The sequence below is a fragment of the Lactuca serriola genome, chromosome 4 (assembly GCF_051521515.1).
Source record: "Lactuca serriola cultivar US96UC23 chromosome 4, Lser_US96UC23_V15, whole genome shotgun sequence".
Classification (NCBI taxonomy): Eukaryota; Viridiplantae; Streptophyta; class Magnoliopsida; order Asterales; family Asteraceae; genus Lactuca; species Lactuca serriola.
The window spans coordinates 43,824,655-43,846,384 of NC_136411.1; the positions used below are offsets into that span (position 1 = coordinate 43,824,655).

Below are 21,730 nucleotides of genomic sequence, written 5' to 3' on the forward strand. Positions count from 1 at the left end.
TTTCACAAACAAAAATATCTTTTAGTGAAACGTGGCCAACATCCAACTGCGATGCAAATCATATATGTCATGTGATCCATTAAAGAACTATATACGTCAATATCTTTTGAAAAAGACTCTACAACCAACATTTCTTTATTCTTTTTCTTTTTCACCTATGCCCACCAAAAACAAACCTATCCACATTCAACCAATCATTACCAAGTTTACCCCCAACAAACCAAAAAAAAAAAACAAGTCTTTTGATATTTTGATATGATGAACTCACCACCCAAAACATATGCACAGAAGTAACAACTTGAAAACCACCTGGCTACCTTTAACTTTCTGGTATAGGAAGCAATGGTCCCTGAGAAATTGACACAAAACATGTAACACTTTAATTACTTTATACATAACTTAATTAGTAGTAGAGAATTAAATGGAAATCAAATTACCTTGGGAATCCGTAATGGTGGGGTTTTATCCGATTCCGACTCAGCAGCTAACATGTCGGAAGGCCGGAATCTGGGATTCCAACGTATGGTGGTTTGTTTATTATTAGATGACACGGAAGGCAATGTACGCCCAAGCCAGGAATCCGAGGGCGATTTTGGCACTGGTGGAGGTGTAGGAGTGTCATAAGCAGAATCTTCAGAATCTTTTGGACTTTGATCAACCACTTGTGTTTGTGTTTCTACATGAACTTGAGTATCTGTATCTGTATTCTCTTGTTTCACATTGGATGGAATTGAATTCTCAGTATCCACATAAAGAGTCTTCTCAATAATGGAATCTTGATTGTCTCTTACTCTTTCATTCTTCAAATTGTTTTTATCATTTAGTAATTCCTTAAAGCTCAACCTTTTCTTCTGTGAAGAACTACTACTTGACTCGTTTTCAGAAACAAAAGATTCACTAAAACCACATCCTTGAAGACGATTGTACAGTTTCGATCCTTCTAGCTTCGGATGATTGTGATTGTAATTGTAATTGTGATTGTGATTCTTCTGGTTGTTTGAAGTGCCAATGGAATCATGGTGTTTGACCAAATGGGATCTGGTCAACGATCTTTTCTCTATTTCTATGAAGGAACCAAGAGAATTAGAGCTTGCATGAGTTCTACTTATCCTCATGGGCTTCATCCCAATTCCAGGAACTGGCCCAACAAGATTAAGAGAACCCCTTGAGCAAAAACGTGGAAGCAATCCACAAAATTTGAATGATGTGTTTTCATGTTCATACTCATGTTCATAGTATTCATGGTAACTATCGTCTTCTTCTTCTTCCTCTTTGTTATCCTGCAAAAACATGGGTCCATATCTAAGCTGTAACTTTTTGTTCTCCATATTTGCTAACTTCTTTACTTCACGTGGGTGGTTGTCTCTAAAGATTTGTTTTCTGGAAGAATAGAGATGATGATGAGGTGTTTGTGTTTCTGAAGCCATTGCTTTTGCAGCTGGAATAAAACGACCCATCATGAAATCACGAAGTTTTGGATCTGATCGAAGAATCCCAGATGTGTTCATCACATCTGATTGGTCATGTGTTGAATTTACATTTACATTTACACCACTTGTGCTACAGTTATAGAAAGATGATTGATCACCTCGTGAAAGTGTATCAAGTGCATCCATGAATGTTTCATTGTTGTTGTCATCGCCTTCACTGGAATCAGACCTAATTTCTTTCTTCACTGATTTTGATCTTTCGAATCTGGATTTCTTTTCTTCTGTTTGGAAAACACTCTGTAAACTCGAACGATCTTTGGGAAGATTGGTATGAAGATGAAGATGAACATGATCTTGGGTTATGTTATCGGAATCTTTCTTTCTAGGTTTTGAAATCCTACCTGGAGGAAGTTTTGGAAGACCGAGAGGGTATTCCTTGGGTTGAATCTGATTATGTGATTCATCGTCTTTGGGTCTTCCTGGACTGTGTTCCCATACAAAAGGTATGCTTCCTGTGTTCTTCAATGGATCTAACTTGAATTCGGTTTTAAAAGGTTCAATGGGGGGCATAGTTGGAAGGTAACTTCCGAATTTTCTATTCTCATTCTTCTGTGAAGCTGCTTTTGGTGAGAGGCGTCTCACTGATAGAAGTGGCTGATTGATGTTCAATCGTTTGTCCTCCATTACAACAGAAAGCAGTTTGATGGAATTTATTGCACGTACAAACAGATTTGTAATGTCTGCCTAGCCATCATAAGAACAAACTTCACGTCAATTCCAACTAGAAAATCTTAAAATCGATACTAAAATCTATGAAATCATTAAAGAAAACATAATGCAGTAAACAACTTCTTTCAAAAAATTTGAGCGAATTGTATTTATGGCCAATTTTACTATGTTAGGGTTTGAGCGGTTAAACCCTACGTCTTTGTGGATTGTGATCGCCATATCTATGTGTTTGATCGTTTATTCAAGCAATTGCATTCATAACAAGAAGTCGTTAACCAAACACACAATACTTGTCAATTGTCATCTGTTCCAAAACACAAATTCTTTCCTATCAAGATGATATGGAGAATCACTTGGCGTCTTGGCCTTCAACTAACTTCAAAAATCAACACAGAACACTTTTTCACAAATGACAGAGCATCTTGAATCCATTTTAAATATTTGTTCCCCAATTTTCTCGAAATAAAACAGAAGTACGACTTAGTTCCCGAGACTAACCAATCAAAACCGCAGAAGTGCTGCTTGATATAAAAGAAAACAGATGTAATCGAGAACATACCTTAAATTCGCTAAGATCTTGAGCCAAGAATCGATGAATATGGTTGAGCAAACGGTTGATCATGGAGAAAAGAGCGTAAAACAGAGAACATGTCAGGTGTTGCTTCTTGTAATTGATTATTATGCTTAATAATCACAATCTGTCAGAAGAATCTGACCGAATTTGAAGCAACTTCTCAAGGCTGAAAATAAACAATGTTATTATGAGCATGGATACGCTTCGTAGTTTTTTCTTTTTTTACTGAAGTGTTGGTGTGATGTGTAGTTTGCTGTTTGACTTCTCCTTTTTTATGTTCGCTTGTTTCGGATCATGTGCTTGATTATGACATCCATGGCATCCATGGCTGTGAGAGAGAGAGAGAGAGAGAGAGAGAGAGAGAGAGAGAGAGAGAGATTAATACCACCCCTGCGGTTTCACCTGTGTTTGCTTTAATTGTAATAGATCTCGCCTCCCTCATTTACGCTACTCACCGTTTTAATCCTTTTTCGAAAAAATAAATCACCTCTTTCAAAATAAATGAATAAAATAAGAGCTTTAGTAAAATCATGTGATATTAATTATATTATGATGTCATTATTCATGTATTCAAAATGAAGCAAATGCACTAGTGTGAGTACCTTGAAATACTTCATCTAATAATTGTTGTTTTGGTTTCGTTTACAAATAATTAAGAAAGAGTAAAACGATTATTGTTTTTTCTAAATTTCAGATATTAGATTTCTCGAATGAAAACTCACACATGTTAGGGTTTTGGATTGAGAAATATGTTGGATTTGTTTGAAAGATTGCATGATCACCTTTTTAAATCTGATACTTCAACTATATTACTTAACTATATGTCTAGGTATCATGAAATCCAGATTATAAATAAAAATTCAACCCAAAATTATAGAAGTATAGAAGCTCTTTAAAAAAAAAAAAAAAAAACACTATAGAAGTATGGGAGATATGTGCTACAGGCTCTTAATACAAAAAGTAAAAATGGAAAAGAGAAAGAGCATTTAAAAGAAATATAAATATATTGTGAAGAAGAATAAATATGTGATTATCTTATTTTCATGGCATATGCTCGGAAGTCAAAATTGTACAATTTTGCTTAGAGCTCACTAAAAATTATCCTTTAATTATTCTTTAACCTCAAAATCACGTTTGATAAAAAAAAACCATACGTTTAAAAAGCATTACAAAGAGAATCTAATTTCCTTAAATTTCTTATTTACTAAGGGGTGTTTGGAATTATTTATTTAAAATAATTTGTGTTAATTTGAAGAAGTGTTTATAATTTTATTTGATATCAAAAGGTTGTTTAAAAAAAGATATGAATTAATTTATCCAGTACAAAAACATAATAAACTGATAAATTGTTTTCTAATATTTGACAAATTCTATTTATTCACCTACAATCTTAGATATATGTATATAAAAATCTAGGGTTATGATAAGGTTAGTATGGTAATTTGATTTAAATAAGTTATAAGTTGTTTTAGATAAGTTACAAAGTATTGACTTATGGAAACTCCTTATTTAAGTAAATGAAGATTTATATTTTTGCTCTACCCAAAGACTAAAAAGTACCTATTAAGGGTGTTTTTATGTCCATTTCCTATTCAAGTTTTTTATGTCATTTTATATTTGTCACCTAGTTTCTCCAATACTTTTTACAGAATGTTATTACTTTATGATTTAGCTTATCATACAGAAGTTAACCTTCTAGCTAGTCAGTCAAACACAACCTAAATAATGAGCATGCAAGATTTAAAGTGTCACCTGTATACAAACCTATGAAAAAACAACTTGAGGCATTAAGACCATTAATTGGACACTATATCAATCATGTGTATATTTAGGGAAAAACACAAAAAAACCCTATGTATTATACCCCAATGCTTAACAAAACCTTTATATTATTTGTTTGTACAAATTAACCATTATTATTTCTAAGTTTGATGGTTTTCATGTTTTGTGACCGGTTAGACTAATCAACCGGTAACATAGGTGACATGGCTTTAGCCCGCTCTGACGTTGAAGAAAGTTGAGAGAAGTAAGAATGGTCATCAAATCCTTGAAGAAAAAACCTTTATAAAACCCACATCACACGACATTTTAATTCATCTCTTCCACCTGGTGCCGCCATGAACCGCTAATCAATCCACCCTTTCTCCTTCCTAGAAATCTCGTCTACCATCCTACCTGACCCCTCCTTTTTCTTCTTGCCTCACCTCTTCTCATCCCCTCTCCCCATAAACTCATTTTTTCAAAACTTTGTCCTCAAAAATGGCGATCAACCTGAATACATCTATCCTTATCTTATCAAATCCTCTATCTCCTCACTTCCTCTCTCTTACCCATCTCTGTTTCTAACATTGCTTTCACATCTCAAATATTCAAAGCTGATCTTACCATATCGGTCTTCAATAACCCGAATCTGAATCAAACCCGTACCATATCTTTGTTCAATGATCTCAGCATCACTTTGGACATTCAACCCAATTTGAGATTCTTTCTCGTTAGAGGCAGTCTCTTCTTGACATTCCAAGTATTACAAAGTGTCGCATTATCCATTTCGACTATCCACACAATTCTTAATTGTGTTCCCAATTCTTCTAAAACCAAGTACAAGATCAATCTGAATAATGGTTAAACATGGGTTACGTATTCGTCAACGCCAATCTGTTTGACCCATGATGTATCCACCATTTCATCCGATAAGTTTTGTGGTATAATACACATCGCTATATTACCAAACCCAGATTATGAATTCGAATCAGTTCTTGTTATCCCATTTCTGGCCATGCCTCGTTTACAAAACCATTTTGTGTTGAATATAAATTTCAGAAGAAAGTTTGGGGGATTTGTTAATTTTAGCAAACCCTCTCCATCTTCGTCTTCTTGTTGATCTAAAATACGAAAGTATGGATGGTGAACTTGTGGGTGTTATTGGAGATTCATGGGTGTTAGAAATTGACCCTGTTTCTATAACCGGGCATCCAATCAAAGGAGTTAAATAAGAATCGTATCCTCAAATCATTGATGCTCTTGTGAAAGATGTCAAGGGTTTGGATTCAACTGCTATAGAAACCACATCATCATATTTTTTTGGTAAATTGGTGGCAAGGGCATCGAGGTCAGCATTGATAGCCGAAGAAGTTTGTTATCTTGGTGTAACCCCCAAATCTAGTAGTACTTGAAGGATACAATTGACCCACAGTTAAATGGATTTGCTGTTCTAGCAAAGAAGACCCAATTTAGGGAAGAAATATAGTGCTCAAGCTTACTCTTTAATGGCAGATTTCATGACATTGGGTAGAGGTGGAAATTCAAAGTATCTTCGTTTGAGATGCTTTGATTACACTCATAGGCATCTGGATTGACTGAATATGCAGACGGAAGGAATCAAGAAAGCACAAGTGAAGCTATAAACGCGTATTACTCTGCTACTTTAATGGGTCTGGCTTATGGAGAGACACATTTTGTTGCAGTTGGAACTTTGCTTACACCCATGGAGATTGATGCTTCTCAAACATGGTGACATGTAAGAGAAGATGACACAATTTATGCTGCGGATTTCATAAGGGAGAATAGAGTGGTGGGACTTCTTTGGGCTAAGTTTCAACTAAAAGAAATAAATAAAATATATAAAAATAAAGAAAATTGATAGAACAGGTAACCTAGAGTTACCTGATGAATTACAATTGTTAGACGGTTTGGGAATTAAAAATGGTTAATCTGTACAAAAATATAATATAAGGGTTTTTTTAATCATACGGGTATAATATATAGGGTTTTTGCGTGTTTTTCCCGCATATTTATGCAAAATATGCATAATAACTAATAAAATTACATTATTGTCCTTGAACATCTCATAAAAGTAACATACATAATTTTCACCTCGGATGCTATCAACTTACAAATGCTTCAATTCATTCCAATAAAACCATTTTATGTCTTAATAACACAACCTTTATACCGACCCCTTTGTATTACAAAATCATCAGGACGTTGACATTCTTCTAACCATGCAACTTCTAAACATATTTCTCCATTTACTTCTTCATCTGTACAAGAGTACAAAATCAAAATGAATCAAACTTTGACATTTTGACATTAGTCAAACTTGAAATCAACTCATGTCTGTGAACATATATTATGGTTGATCGTCAGAAATACATATAGTGTCGCATGTCATCGGAGGAGTAAGACAGTGATAGGATGTCAAAGATAGCACATGGTTTCATGACATGAAAATAATGGATGTTGCCATCACATGTTGGAAATAAAATCGGTGTCCCTATGGCACCCGTTATCATACCATCTTTGACAAGCTTTGCAGGTTGCCCTGATTAACAAACAAGTCTATTAGAATGACAAAATTATAAAACTAGTCCTCATTGTTACATAAACTAACAAAAAAGAACCTTGGGAGGATGTATCAGATTGTAAGAGTTCATCGAGTCAACCATATGCTTTTGCATGCATTGATACGTAAAGTAGCTTACTAAAAATGATTATTCTAGGATGATTATGTAGGGGAATGATGGAAGAAGGTGACATACAAAATATCCTTGACTAACTATGTAAGTAATATGATGAGAATTTATAAAAAAATGTCAACTTTTTATAATATTTTTGAGTTTTAAAACTTACACAAAATTTGTCACACTCGTGAATATGAATATATTGAATTGGTGGCAAAGATTGATTGGTTCCGATGTGTTCATTTACACGACATGTCTAACAACATATTAATTATGCTTCCTGTTCTGACCCTACATGCGAAGGATTTGTTTTGTTTGGAAAAAGTTAATAAAGTCAAAAGATATAACACATACACACATACAATACATACATACATACATACACAAGTACGTTCATGCGAAAACATAAATATTTTGCGAAAATTCGAAAACATATTTTATCTTATAAAAATCAATCACATATACTTTAGAAATTAAACTTATTAGCAATAAATTAAAGATAATAAGTTTATATTGGAGGGTGTTATGATAATATAGATTTAAAGGTGGTTTTAACAACCGTTTTTATGTCCTTAACCACTTTTAAATTCAAATTTTCATTATAAAAAAAAAAGCATGATTTGTTAATATGAAACTATTTCTTATGTATCTTCGATTATCATCATGTAGTTCGATGTTTGGATGAATTCTTGATCAAAATATAAGATTGAGGTGGCACAATCTCATATGTTTTTCTTGTTTTCGCGTTTCACAAATTATTTGCATTTTCACATGAACCCTCCCCTATACATACATACATACATATATACATACATACGTACATACATAAATACATACATACATAAATACGTACATACATACATACATACGTACATACATACATACATACATGCATGCATTCCTACATACACACATACATACATACATACATACATACATACATACATACATACATACATACATACACACATACATACATACACACATACACACATACATACACACATATTGTAACATCCATAAAATTTACGCTAAATTTAAACTTTTAATACTAACAAAAGAGTCAAATAGTAATTGTTTTTACAAAACATTTCCAATTCTTTTATCATCAGAGTGTCCCAAAATAGATCATGAGGATGAGGAGCGGTACGGTCACGCCTTTGACTTCCCCCGCTCTCTTGAAGTACCTGAAACAATAAACTGAAAAATGTAAGCCCGAGGGCTTAGTGAGCTACCCCCAAAATACCAATACCACACTGGCAGAAACCATAGCCATAACGATAAATCAAACAGCATACATACTGGGCCATCGGCCAGACTGGTCCGCCCTACTGGGCCTACAATCTATATGAATCTATCCCGAGCCTTCGGCATGACTGGTCCGCCGCATGGGCCTACAGTCTCCCCGGACCGCTCAGAGGGTGTGTTGGGCCTGTTGGCCTTCAACACAAAGCAGGATCGCCTTAACCCAACCAACAAGCAGCTAACCATGTACGCATACTATCATACAGTGGCACATATACATAGCAAACATATCTATCTCATTTACCATCAATCATAGAGTTTCACTCGGAACTAGAGCATCGACCTAACATGTCACTAACATACCAATCCTTACGGATCATAAAAACATAACATACTATCTATCCTGATTTCGATCTAACAGATCAGAATCATATGTAGCATACCATGACAACCGATCTAACCGATCTCTAGCATAACAACCATCCTAAACAGGATGAATTCTAACATAGCAATAACATAACACCCATCCTAAACCAGGATGAAATCTAACATGGCAATAACAAAGCAACCATCCTAAACCATGATGTAAATCATAAAGGGCCGGACTTGGTGTCGTAGACCCTATCGATATAGTGAGGATAACTCACCTTGCAGATGTCGATTCGAAATGTAAACTCCAACTATCAGATCACTTGACACCGGCTCCACAACTTATAACCATAGCACAATATACTCATAAGTTCTCACTCTTATGAGACACCCCATAACCTCTAAGTGATTCCTGATCAAGGTCAAAATCCTTAGTCAAGGTCAACAGTTCATGTTGACCTCAACTTGCCGAGTACACTCGGCCACTCGCCGAGTCCATGGAACAAATTCCAACTCGCCGAGTCATCGGAGTGACTCGTCGAGTTCCTTCGAATCCTGATCAATCCTTAAGGCCACCCGTCGAGTTTCCTCCTTGCCACTCGACGGGTACACACGCATGCATATCCTAGGGAAAAGCCATCCGACTCGCCGAGTTGTTCTTCCAACTCGCCGAGTCCACCCAATCCTCTTTCCATACAGAGTTGTTTTGAGCCATGCAGCGACTCCAAATCACGGATCCAAGCTTCTAGGGCATACTTACCACGTAAAGTTGCAAACTTTACGTGCATGCATGGTTATAAAGGCTCCAAATGTCTATTTTAAGTTCTTAATGGAGCTCTTAGTCCAAGAGGGACTTCAATCACAACCAATACAACATCTTTATGACTCTAGCATCCAAGAAGGGTCCAGATCTGAAGTTACAACTTCAGATCTAGCCCATAACTCAACATCCCAACTTGAAAATCCATAAAAAGCCCTAAAACTCAACAAAAGGGAAGAAAAGGAAGTAAGAATGGCACTTTGATACCTTCAAACGATGCTAGCCGAGGCAAAACCCACTTCTCACTCCTTTCTTGCTTCAATTTCCTTTGCATTCTTAGCTTCCTTCCTCCAAGATCCTCTTATCCAAACTTCAAACCCACACCAAGGCACACACACACGAATTAGGGTTTCAAGGGCTCTCAAAGACTGTAAGGAGGCCCAAAGGAGGCTGAGGCTCCTTTAAATAGGGGTGCAAACCCCGAGATTTAGGGTTTCATCTGCCAGCTCCTACTCGTCGAGTCCCAATAGTGGACTCGCCGAGTAGGTCACTAAACACGTGTTTTCACTCCGCTGCTACTCGACGAGTAGGTCGACCAACTCGTCGAGTAGAGCTTCATCCAGAAATTCTTAATTAATTAATACTTGAGGATCGAGGAGTTACAATTCTCCCCCACTTGAACTAGAGTTCGCTCTCGAAGTCCGCTGAAGAAAGCAATGTCGGGTAATGCTCGCGCATTTCCGCTTCCGGCTCCCGCGTCCACTCAGATCCCCTCCGATGTTCCCACTGCACCTTTACTAAAGGTATTTCCTTGTTCTGCAGAATCTTCTTTTTCCTTTCCAAAATAGCTACAGGCCTCTCCACATAGTTCAGGCGCTCATCGACCTGAATGTCATCCAACGATACCACCGCCTCCTAGTCCATGATGCACTTTCGCAATTGCGAAACATGAAATGTGCTATGGATCCGGCTAAGTTCCTCCGGAAGCTCTAGCCTATAAGCCACCCTGCCAACCCTGGCAACAATCCTGAACGACCCGATGTATCGGGGACCTAATTTTCCCCTCTTCCTAAAACGGATCACACCCTTCCAGGGTGAGACTTTCAGGAGAACCATGTCACCCACCTGAAATTCCAACTCAGATCGACGTCGATCAGCATAACTCTTCTGTCGATTCTGAGCGGTCCGCAGCCGCTGTCTAATCTGCTGTATCATCTCGGTAGCTTGTAGAACTACCTTTATCCGACCCATCACCTTGTGCCCAACCATGCCCTAAAAGACTGGGGTCCTACACTTCCGCCCATACAACAGCTCGAAAGGCGGGGCACCAATACTGGAATGCTAGCTGTTGTTGTAGGCGAACTCCGCAAGCGGTAGGTGGGAATCCCAACTCCCACCGAAATCAATGACGCATGCCCTCAACATATCTTCGAGGGTCTGAATGGTCCGCTTACTCTGCCCATCCGTCTGCAGATGGAACGTTGTACTGAAATGCAGCCTCGTACCTAGTTCCTCGTGGAACTTCTGCCAAAAAACAGGAAGTAAATCGGGCATCCCGATCGGAAACTATGGAAACTGGAACCCCATGCTGAGAGACAATCTCGCGGACGTATAGGTCGGCCAACTTCTCCGCCGACGAACTCTCCCGTATAGCTAGGAAATGGGCACTCTTGGTCAATCGATCCACGATGACCCATATAGCGTCGAATCCCTTTGTCATTCTTGGCAATTTCATGATGAAATCCATCACGATCCGTTCCCATTTCCATATGGGAATCTCCAGAGGCTGTAGCTTACCATGCGGCCTCTGGTGCTTGGCCTTGACCATCCTGCAGGTCAAGCACCTCTCAACGTACCCAACGATATCTCGCTTCATACCAGGCCACCAATAACTCAAACTCAAATCACGGTACATCTTGGTAGCCCCCAGGTGAATAGAAAAACGAGACTTATGAGCCTCCTCCATCACTGTCTGCCTAACTCCTCCGGTCATCGGAACCCAAACCTGACCATATCGGGTCAATAGCCTGCGGCTATCCTAAACAAACTGGGCGCTTTCGCCCTTAATCCTTTCCAATTTCCAGTCTCCAGTTTCATACCCTCGATCTGAGTATCCCTGACCAAACCCACCAGTGGGGAATCCACCGCTATCCTCATACATCTGGCTGGGGTAGGAGACCCAACTGACTTGTGGCTCAGAGCGTCCGCAACCACATTCGCTTTACCAGGATGTTAAAGGATCTCGCAATCATAGTCCTTGACTACATCCAGCCACCTGTGCTGCCTCATATTCAAGTTCGGCTGATCCATTATGTGCCTCAAACTCTTGTGATCCGTGTATATGGTACAATGGACCCCGTCCAGATAGTGCCTCCAAATCTTGAGAGCGAAGACCACCGCTCCTAGCTCAAGATCGTACGTGGGGTATCTCGTCTCATGCGGCTTCAACTGCCGGGCGATGCATAAGCTATCACTCGTCCCCTCTGCATGAGGACTGCCCCTAAGCCTGTGATGGACGCATCACAATATACCACGAAATCCTCCACTCCCTCAGGGAGTGTCAACACTGGCGCCACGCATAACCGATGCCGGAGGGTCTCAAACGCCCTCTGTTGCTCCGGGCCCCACCGGAAATCCACTCCCTTCCTTGTTAGACGAGTGAGGGGTACGACAACCTTGGAGAAATCACGAATGAATCTCCGATAATACCCTGCTAATCCCAGAAAACTCATGATGTCTGAGGGAGATCTCGGAGTCTCCCACTACATAACCGCCTCCACCTTGGCCGGATCGACCAAAATCCCATCCTGGTTAACGAGATGTCCAAGGAACTGAACCTCTCGCAACCAAAACTCACACTTCGAGAACTTGGCATAAAGCCGTTCTCGTCGCAGCACCTCCAACAGCTCCCTGAGGTGCTCATCATGCTGCTCTCGGGTCTTGGAATACACCAATATGTCATCTATAAACACAATGACCGAGCGATCGAGCATCGGTCTGCAGACTTGGTTCATCAGATCCATGAATACTGCTGGCGCGTTAGTGAGTCCAAACGGCATCACCACGAACTCGTAATGACCATAATGAGTCCGGAACGCAGTCTTCTCCACGTCTTCCTCCCTTACCCTGACCTGGTGGTATCCTAATCTCAAATCGATCTTGGAAAACCAAGATGCACCCTGCAACTAGTCGAAAAGATCATTTATCCTCGGGAGCGGATAACGGTTCTTCACTGTTAACTTATTCAGCTCCCTATAGTCAATGCACATCTTGTGCGAACCATCCTTCTTCCTGACGAAGAGGATCAGTGCTCCCCAGGGTGAGCTACTCGGACGAATGAACTGCTTACCCAACAGTTCCTACAGTTGAGATGATAGCTCCTGCATCTCTGGCGGTGCCAAACGGTATGACGCCTTGGCAATTGGGCCCGCACCTGGCACTAGATTAATCCTAAACTCAACCTGCTTCACCGGAGGCACTCCGGGTAACTCCTCCGGAAACACATAAGCAAACTCTCTAACCACAGGGACCTTTGAAACTGAGAGCTGCTCTCTAACCCGCGTATCTACCACATACGCCAAATAACTGGCACACCCGTGCTGAATATACTGTCGAGCCCTGGTCACCGAACAAAACCCTGATCCCGACTTGGTGCCCTCACCATATACTACCAGTTCTCCCCCACTTGGGGTTCGAACCACTACCCCGCTGTCCCTCACAGTCGATCATGGCGCCAAAACGGCTAAGCCAATCCATTCCTACAATCACGCATACATCCCCTATGGGAATAGGAATCAAATCTATCGAGAAAGACACCCCGGAAATCTCCAACTCGCATCCTCGGTAGACCGAAGAATCAGAAACCCCGTGCTCGTTGGCGATCGAAACTCGCAACGAACACTCAAGATCATCTATCGGCACATTGAACCCTCTAGAGAAGGTCTGAGATACGAACGACCGAATCTCCCCCGAGTCGAATAAAACCAAAGCAGGTAAAGAATTTACTAAAAACGTACCTGATCATAGGCACAACCAATAAGCATAGTACAAATACAATAACTAAGATAGAGAATAGAAACATACCAGCAACCACATCCGGTGTTGCCTTGGCCTCCTCGGTCGTGAGCTAGAAGGCGCGAACCTGAGCCTTCGGAGGCTCCATCTTGACTGGCCTCCCATCTCCAATCCTCACAATAGCTGACGCGGCACCCTGCGCTGGCTTGGCGGCGAGCTGCGGACAGTTGGTCTTCACATGACCAACCTGATGACAATGGAAGCAAATCCTCATATATGCTGGAGGGGCGGATTGACAACAGTCCCTGGCATAGTGCCCCTCCTTGCCACATTTGTGGCACCCACCTCCTGCTCGACAAACCCCTGAATGAGCCTTGCCACACTTTCCACAAGTGCGGCTCTGATGACCCCCAGACCGTGTATCAATGGTTTTAGACCGCTTAGGCGCCGAATGAGACTGTGCCAGTGCCTGACGCTGCTCCTTCAGCTGCAGCTCTATCTCCAACTCACGCCACCGCGCGGCTTCCTGAAGATCCAAAAGGGTATCGCAACGTTGTGTAGCCACAAACTGTCGTATATCCGTCTTAAGGATACTCAGATAACGGGTCATCTGAGATTGCTCTGACGCAAACTCCGGGAAAAACATAGCCCTCTCCGTGAACATCCGGGTAATCTCCATCACTGACTCCCCATCCTGTCTCAAGGTCAAAGACTCCTGAGCAAGCCGCCCCCGTTCCACGCGCGGAACATAGCGGGTGCGAAACATATCCCAGAACTGCTCCCAGGTAATAGCAGCCCTCTGATCATCAATATACAACCCAGTCGTCAGCCTCCACCAGTCCTTCGCCCCAAGCCTCAGCAGGTTCAAGGCACACCTGACCTTCTGGTCAGCAGGGCATGAACACGTGAAGAAACATCCCTCCACGTCAGATAACTACCTCATAGCCTGAATAGCATCCTGTGTACCATCAAATGTCGGGGGCTTCGTATTATCAAAGTCCCGGTACTGGAAAGCCCTGTCGGCTCCTCCTCCTCCAACCCCTACAGCAGTTACAATTGAAGTGGTTGCAGCGGCAGCAGTCTCTGCTAGAGCGGCATACCGCTCATCAAAATACTCGACCATCGTGGTCTTAATCGACCCAAACATCTCTGGCAGCTGCGCTCGGAATGCAGCAACAATCTCGTCGTGCATGATCTCCCGAATCCGGGTATCCAACTCCTTAGTCCTTATCTGAACCACGGGCTCAGGTGCTACCGGCACCTCCAATCCTCCATCTCCTAATGCTGATCCTGATCCGGATCCGGATCCCGAAGCAACACGTCTCGTCACCACCATACTGCAAACACACTCAATGTCTCAAACAAATCATATAATGATGGAATACCAATTAACCTCAATCCATAGGGGTTGTGACTTCCTTGATACGCGTATGGGTCCTGTGCTTTCAGTAGTATGGGCCCCTACTACCTTCCACACCTACCCATATTTGTCTCAAGTATCACCACAACGCCCTAAACTATATTTAACATAATATGCGCTCAACCCTCACTAACAGGGGACATCGCCTAACTAGCAAATGATCCTGTAGTTCCGCACCACTCACACATCCATGAAACTTCCATCATCCCCTGCAGCGCTAGGGTACACTGGCTGCACATAGCGCTGGACCCGATAGACTTTTGAATATCCGATCCTACACTAAGGTCGAATCGGACATTCTCAGGCTATAAGATCTTGACTACCCACAGTCGTGATGCATACACTAAACATCTACAGTTATGATGTCAATCCCATATACAAGAAACCCTAGGCTAATAAGTATCATACAATCATGCCAATCTATCATGCGATTCCTGAAAATACCTTGCCTAGCACTAGCATGTTGTTCTAACATATCAGAATATTAAATAACTGTATGGTATTTTGGGGCTTACTTACAGGCTCCGGCTGATCTTAACCTCTGCATCCTCCATCCTTTATTTTGAAAACCATTTTAAAACTTATTTTTCGAAAATCTCCTTGATTTAAGACTGGATTCACACGAGTGTTCCTCCAATTCACTCAAACCAAGGCTCTGATACCAACTTGTAACATCCATAAAATTTACGCTAAATTTAAACTTTTAATACCATCAAAAGAGACAAATAGTAATTGTTTTTACAAAACATTTCCAATTCTTTTATCATCAGAGTGTCCCAAAATAGATCATGAGGATGAGGAGCGGTACGGTCACGCCTTTGCATTCCCTCGCTCTCCTGAAGTACCTGAAATAATAAACTGAAAATTGTAAGCCCGAGGGCTTAGTGAGCTACCTCCAAAATACCAATACCACACTGGCAGAATCCATAGCCATAACGATCAATCAAACAACATACATACTGGGCCATCGTCCGGACTGGTCCGCCCTACTGGGCCTACAGTCTATCTGAATCTATCCCGAGCCTTCGGCATGACTGGTCCGCCGCGTGGGCCTACAGTCTTCCCGGACCGCTCAGAGGGTGTGTTGGCCTTCAGCACAAAGCAGGACCGCCTTAACCCAACCAACAAACAGCTAACCATGTACGCATACTATCATACATTGGCACATATACATAGCAAACATATTTATCTCATTTACCATCAATCATAGAGTTTCACTCGGAACTAGAGCATCGACCTAACAGGTCACTAACATACCAATCCTTACGGATCATAAAAGCATAACATACTATCTATCCTGATTTCGATTTAACATATTAGAATCATATGTAGCATACCATGACAACCGATCTAACCGATCTCTAGCATAACAACCATCCTAAACAAGATGAATTCTGACATAGAAATAACATAACACCCATCCTAAACCATGATGAAATCTAACATGGCAATAACAAAGCAACCATCATAAACCAGGATGTAAATCATAAAGGGCCGGCCTTGGTGTCGTAGACCCTATCGATATAGTGAGGATAACTCACCTTGCAGATGTCGATTCAAAATGCAAACTCCAACTATCAGATCACTTGACACCGGGTCCACCACCTATAACCATAGCACAATATACTCATAAGTTCTCACTCTTATGAGACACCCCATAACCTCTAAGTGATTCCTGATCAAGGTCAAAATCCTTAGTCAAGGTCAACAGTCCATGTTGACCTCAACTCGCCGAGTACACTCGGCCACTCGCCGAGTCATCGGAGTGACTCATCGAGTTCCTTCGAATCCTGATCAATCCTTAAGGCCACCCGTCGAGTTTCCTCCTTGCCATTTGACTGGTACACACACATGAATATCCTAGGGAAAAGCCATTCGACTCGCCGAGTTGTTCTTCAACTCGTCGAGTTTTATGGTGATCTTCATCGGACTCGCCGAGTTGTTCTTCCAACTCGCCGAGTTCAATGACCATCTTCATGTGACTCACCGAGTTCATTTTTGCGACTCGCCGAGTCCATCCAGTCCTCTTTCCATACAGACTTGTTTTGAGCCATGCAGCGGCTCCAAATCACAGATCCAAGCTTCTAGGGCATACCTACCACGTAAAGTTGCAAACTTTACGTGCATGCATGGTTATAAAGGCTCCAAATGTCTATTTTAAGTTCTTAATGGAGCTCCTAGTCCAAGAGGGACTTCAACCACAACCAATACAACAACTTTATGACTCTAGCATCCAAGGAGGGTCCAGATCTGAAGTTACAACTTCAGATCTAGCCCATAGCTCAACATCCTAACTTGAAAATCCATAAAAAGCCCTAAAACTCAACAAAAGGGAAGAAAAGGAAGTAAGAATGGCACTTTGATACCTTCAAATGATGCCAGACGAGGCAAAACCCGCTTCCCACTCCTTTCTTGCTTCAATTTCCTTTGCACTCTTGGCTTCCTTCCTCCAAGATCCTCTTATCCAAGCTTCAAACCCACACCAAGGCACACACACACGAATTAGGGTTTCAAGGGATCTCAAAGACTGTAAGGAGGCCCAAAGGAGGCTAAGGCTCCTTTAAATATGGGTGCAAACCCTGAGATTTAGGGTTTCATTTGCCATCTCCTACTCGCCGAGTCCCAATAGTGGACTCGCCAAGTAGGTCACTAAACACGTGTTCTCACCCCGCTGCTACTCGACGAGTAGGTCGACCAACTCGTCGAGTAGAGCTTCATCCAGAAACTCTTAATTAATTAATACCTGAGGATCGGGGCGTTACACATATACACATATATACATATATACACACATACATAAATACATACATACATACATACATACATACATACATACATACATACATACATACATACATACACACACAAATATATACACACACAAATACATACATACATACATGCATGCATGCATGCATACATACATACCGATGGGTTTTACACAAATAAACATCCTATGTGCTCATGCAAACCCTAATGCTTGGATCTAGGCTTCTCTATTGTACATGCAATGAATCCAAGACTTGAAAACCCTAGATCTAATAGCATGAATTCGAAATATAACATAACAAATCATATCTAGATGATTACTTTTGTTGATTGCTTGATTCCTTCTTGATTCTTCTTGTCTTGGAGCTTAGAGTCATAAGTGTAACTCATCTAATGGCTTACAAACACCAACTAGCAAGAAGGCAATTATGAGAGAGATGAGGGAATGCTAAAATTGGCTCTAAGGTTTCTCTTGAGATCAAGTGTAGCCGATTTTCATAGCCCAAGGGTCCTATTTATACTGTAGGTTGCTAGGGTTTCTGCCAAACCCTAATGGACAACTTAATCACCAAGCAGCCCATGGAACCTTCTGGAATAGGGCCTTGGACGAAAATATGATGATCCTTCATCATAATTTTGTTCCCCTTTAGTCCATTAGGTTTCCCAGCCCAAAACTTAACTATCACACATTTGACAGTTTATGTCCCTTTATTTAATTAATCTCTTTTAGTCACCAAATTAATTCCTAATTAATTTATGACCAATATTAATCAAATAATATGATTTCTCTTTTAATATATTATTCTTATAATATATTAATAAATCATAATATCTTCTCTCTCTCTCTCTCTCTCTCTCTCTCTCTCTCTCTCTTTCTCCATAAATTATCTTGTCAAGTTGCTAAGGCGAAGACAACCCAAAAGGACCATGCACAACCGGGTCAAATACTTACCAAATATAGTTACGGGCTTAGACACTAATCCAACAGTCTCCCACTTGGATAATAAAACCCTTTGTTTTTTTTGCAGCTGGGAATTTGCCTGCCCCCTTTTTTTTTTTTTTTTTTTTTGTTTTTTTTGTTTTTTTTGTTTTTTTTTTTGATGATAAAACCCTTTGACTCAAAATTTGGTTCCCAAAGGTGTGTAGGTGGAACCGAAAGGGTAATGATATAATCCGAATGGCCTAAGTGTGAAAATGACCATGTGTGGAGCATAAAGATGTAATGTAAGCTCCTTTTCAAACTTGTGGTTTTTCAAAGATAATGAAAATGTCCAAATGTGGACTAAAAGACTCTCTAAATTCTAAGAAAATCGCAAAAAGATATGGTGATGTAAAGAGACCGGATATGGATTCTACTCGGGGACAAGCACCAATGCTTCATCCTAACAGTTCAAACATGATCAAGTGTGATCCTCTCCGCGGTAGTGACCGCAAGGCTAAGAACACCCATTGCTATAATATATCCTACAGTTGTTAGTATTGTATTCATAATTCTTCATGAAAACTACCTGTCCATGATCACTTACCCCTTTAAGCTACCAGCATCTGATCCCAAGTATGAAATCCCAAACTGCAGCTAGTGGTCCCGGTTCGATGGGTGAGATAGCAACAAGATCCTGGACCAATAATGATACAATAACTATGAACCTGTTCCATGACATCCAAGGAGGTGAGAATAAACAGACAACAAAAATGCATGAATGTTAATGCCCTAAGCTAAATGTTATGCAAAAATATAAAAGGTGAAAAAGAAGAAAATAAAATCTTTTTGGAATTTTAAAAAAAATGAATGAAAATTAGCTTAAAACTAAAATATTATGCAACCTAATTAAAAATGCATGAAAAAATAAAAGGAAAATGAAATGCCCCACCCCAAGCTTAAGAACAAGCATTGTCCTCAATGCTTAAGGTAAGGAAAAAAATGACCTAAATCGGAGGATTGGATGACGGGAGATGTCTGTGGCGGTGGTTTCGTGAAATTACGACCAGTAGAACTCCGACAATCTTGAATTTTCCGGCAAGGTGGGTGCAGGAAGGTTATATGAGAGGAATGGAGTGGGAGGTCAAGATGATTAAATGAGGAAGAAGGGAAGCTGAACATTTTACTCTATGGGTCAACAAGGGTCAATTTCGGTCAATGTTGGTCAAGAAAAGTCAAAATGTCAACTCATTAAAACCTTTGCTCAACACCTGGTCAAATAATAGCCAAAAATAACCCAAATTGTCCAGCACAGTGCGCGGGTCGCGCAGAGTAGCACGCGGGCCGCGCAAACCTTGCAGTTAAGTCTTGGGCCAATGTCGCTTCATCACACCTGGCCGCGCAACCCACCCGCGCAACAGCACGCGGGTCGCGCAACCCTCTGATGCTGATCTTCATTTTCGCTTCATTTTTCTTCGTTTTTCACCCGTTCTTGCTTCGGACAGCCCCAAACACCTAGAAACTCTTGATTTCTTCAAAAAACAACTCTTTTGAATCCCAAAAACATCTTCAAAACTCATTTTGTTCAAATTAAAAACACGAAAACACAATGCTTTCCAAAAATGCCCTTCTTTAACGTCTTTGGCGAGACACCTCCAAACTTCACTTTAACACAATGGGGCGTCCAAATGGACGACATCTTGGACATTTGAATCAAAACCTTCATTTAATGGCTTCAATCGATGTCCATTAACCTTGCAAATTTGCCCCGTGTCTACATTTTTTAATTTCCACACCTCCATTGGGACTCTTTTCTTGTATTTGACTTTCTTTTTACGGGAGAACCATACCGGACTTAGACCTTTGATAATAGAAATCATCCAACCATATTCTCTCTCATATTTGTTCCGTAAGGTGACCAACTCTTCCCTCTTTGACATGGTGGTTGAGTAGGTGACCGGTTGGGGGTCTTTTTTTCTCGGGATAGGTAACCTTTGAAGAGTCCGACAAATTTATCGTTTGTGGCTCTTGTGGTTGGTCTACCACTGGAGTTAGTTTCTCAATGGTAGTGGGTGACTCAACCTCTCCTTCGTTAACCCCCATTACTTCCTTTACAGTTTCATTGACAACATTCTTAATTTCTTCTTCCTCTTTGACAACTTCTTCCACTTCTACTTCTTCTTCCTCTTCTTCATATAACACTCTTGGGGCATCAAAAGTTTTCTCATCTTTAAATGGAATGCAACATGCGTTATGACATGGGCTCTCTTCAGATGGTAATTTGTATTGAGATTCCACTATACTCAATGATTGAGAAATTTGTGTTATTTGTTGCTCTAAGCTTTTGAGGCTAGCTTGAGTTGTTTCCTGGAAAATTTGGGTAGAAGTGGCAATGCTTTTCACAATGTCCTCTAAGGACATGCTTGGCGTTTCAGTTTGTTGAGGAGGGTAAGGATAGGGTTCTTGGAACAGTGGAGTTGGTTGGTATTGGTTATTTCCCCATGTTTGGTATGGGTTTTGGTAATGGTTATTTCCCCAAACTTGGTTATTGTCCCACCATTGATCATGTTGAGGCTGATCATAACTCCATTGGTTTGACCGGTAGTAGCTTCCCTTATCTTGCACTTCTTCCCATTCTCCTTGTAAATATGAACACGTGTCGGAATGTTGTCCATTTTGGGCACAAAAATCACAAAGAAGAGGTGTGAACTGCACACTCTGGTCACTTTCAATCATCATAACTAACTGAGCTAGCTCAGAAAGTTGGTCTTCGGTGCAAAGAGTGTTCATTTCCAAATCATACTTTTTTTTAATTTAGGGGTTTTAAATTAGATTACCTGCACAACGAGATGTAGGCATAGAGAAACAAACTGATTAAATCAAAACCAATCCCCGGCAACGGCGCCAAAAATTTGGTGGTTGTCGAGGCCAACACAAATAATAACCCTAAATATTACACACTAAAATAGTGTATAGTGGTAAAGGGATCGAATCCACGGAGATTGGTTCAATTTATAACTCTATGAAAAATCTCTTTGTAA

At 40.6% G+C, this 21,730-nt stretch overlaps 1 protein-coding gene and 2 pseudogenes across 1 annotated transcript; 1 reads left to right on the forward strand and 2 right to left on the reverse strand.

Annotated features, from left to right (window-relative positions):
- LOC145101428 (uncharacterized) lies at positions 1 to 3,148 on the reverse strand. Its single transcript, XM_079038622.1, has 3 exons — positions 2,719 to 3,148; positions 438 to 2,174; positions 1 to 349 (listed from the first exon to the last, which is right to left on the reverse strand). The coding sequence occupies exons 1-3, from the start codon at positions 2,779 to 2,781 to the stop codon at positions 320 to 322; spliced, it is 1,830 nt and encodes a 609-aa protein (XP_078894748.1). The 5' UTR covers positions 2,782 to 3,148; the 3' UTR covers positions 1 to 319.
- A 2,213-nt stretch (positions 3,149 to 5,361) lies between these two features.
- LOC145098304 (glucan endo-1,3-beta-D-glucosidase-like) lies at positions 5,362 to 6,373 on the forward strand (annotated as a pseudogene).
- A 284-nt stretch (positions 6,374 to 6,657) lies between these two features.
- Positions 6,658 to 8,469, reverse strand: LOC145098305 (plant cysteine oxidase 4-like; annotated as a pseudogene).
- Positions 8,470 to 21,730: the final 13,261 nt, after the last annotated feature.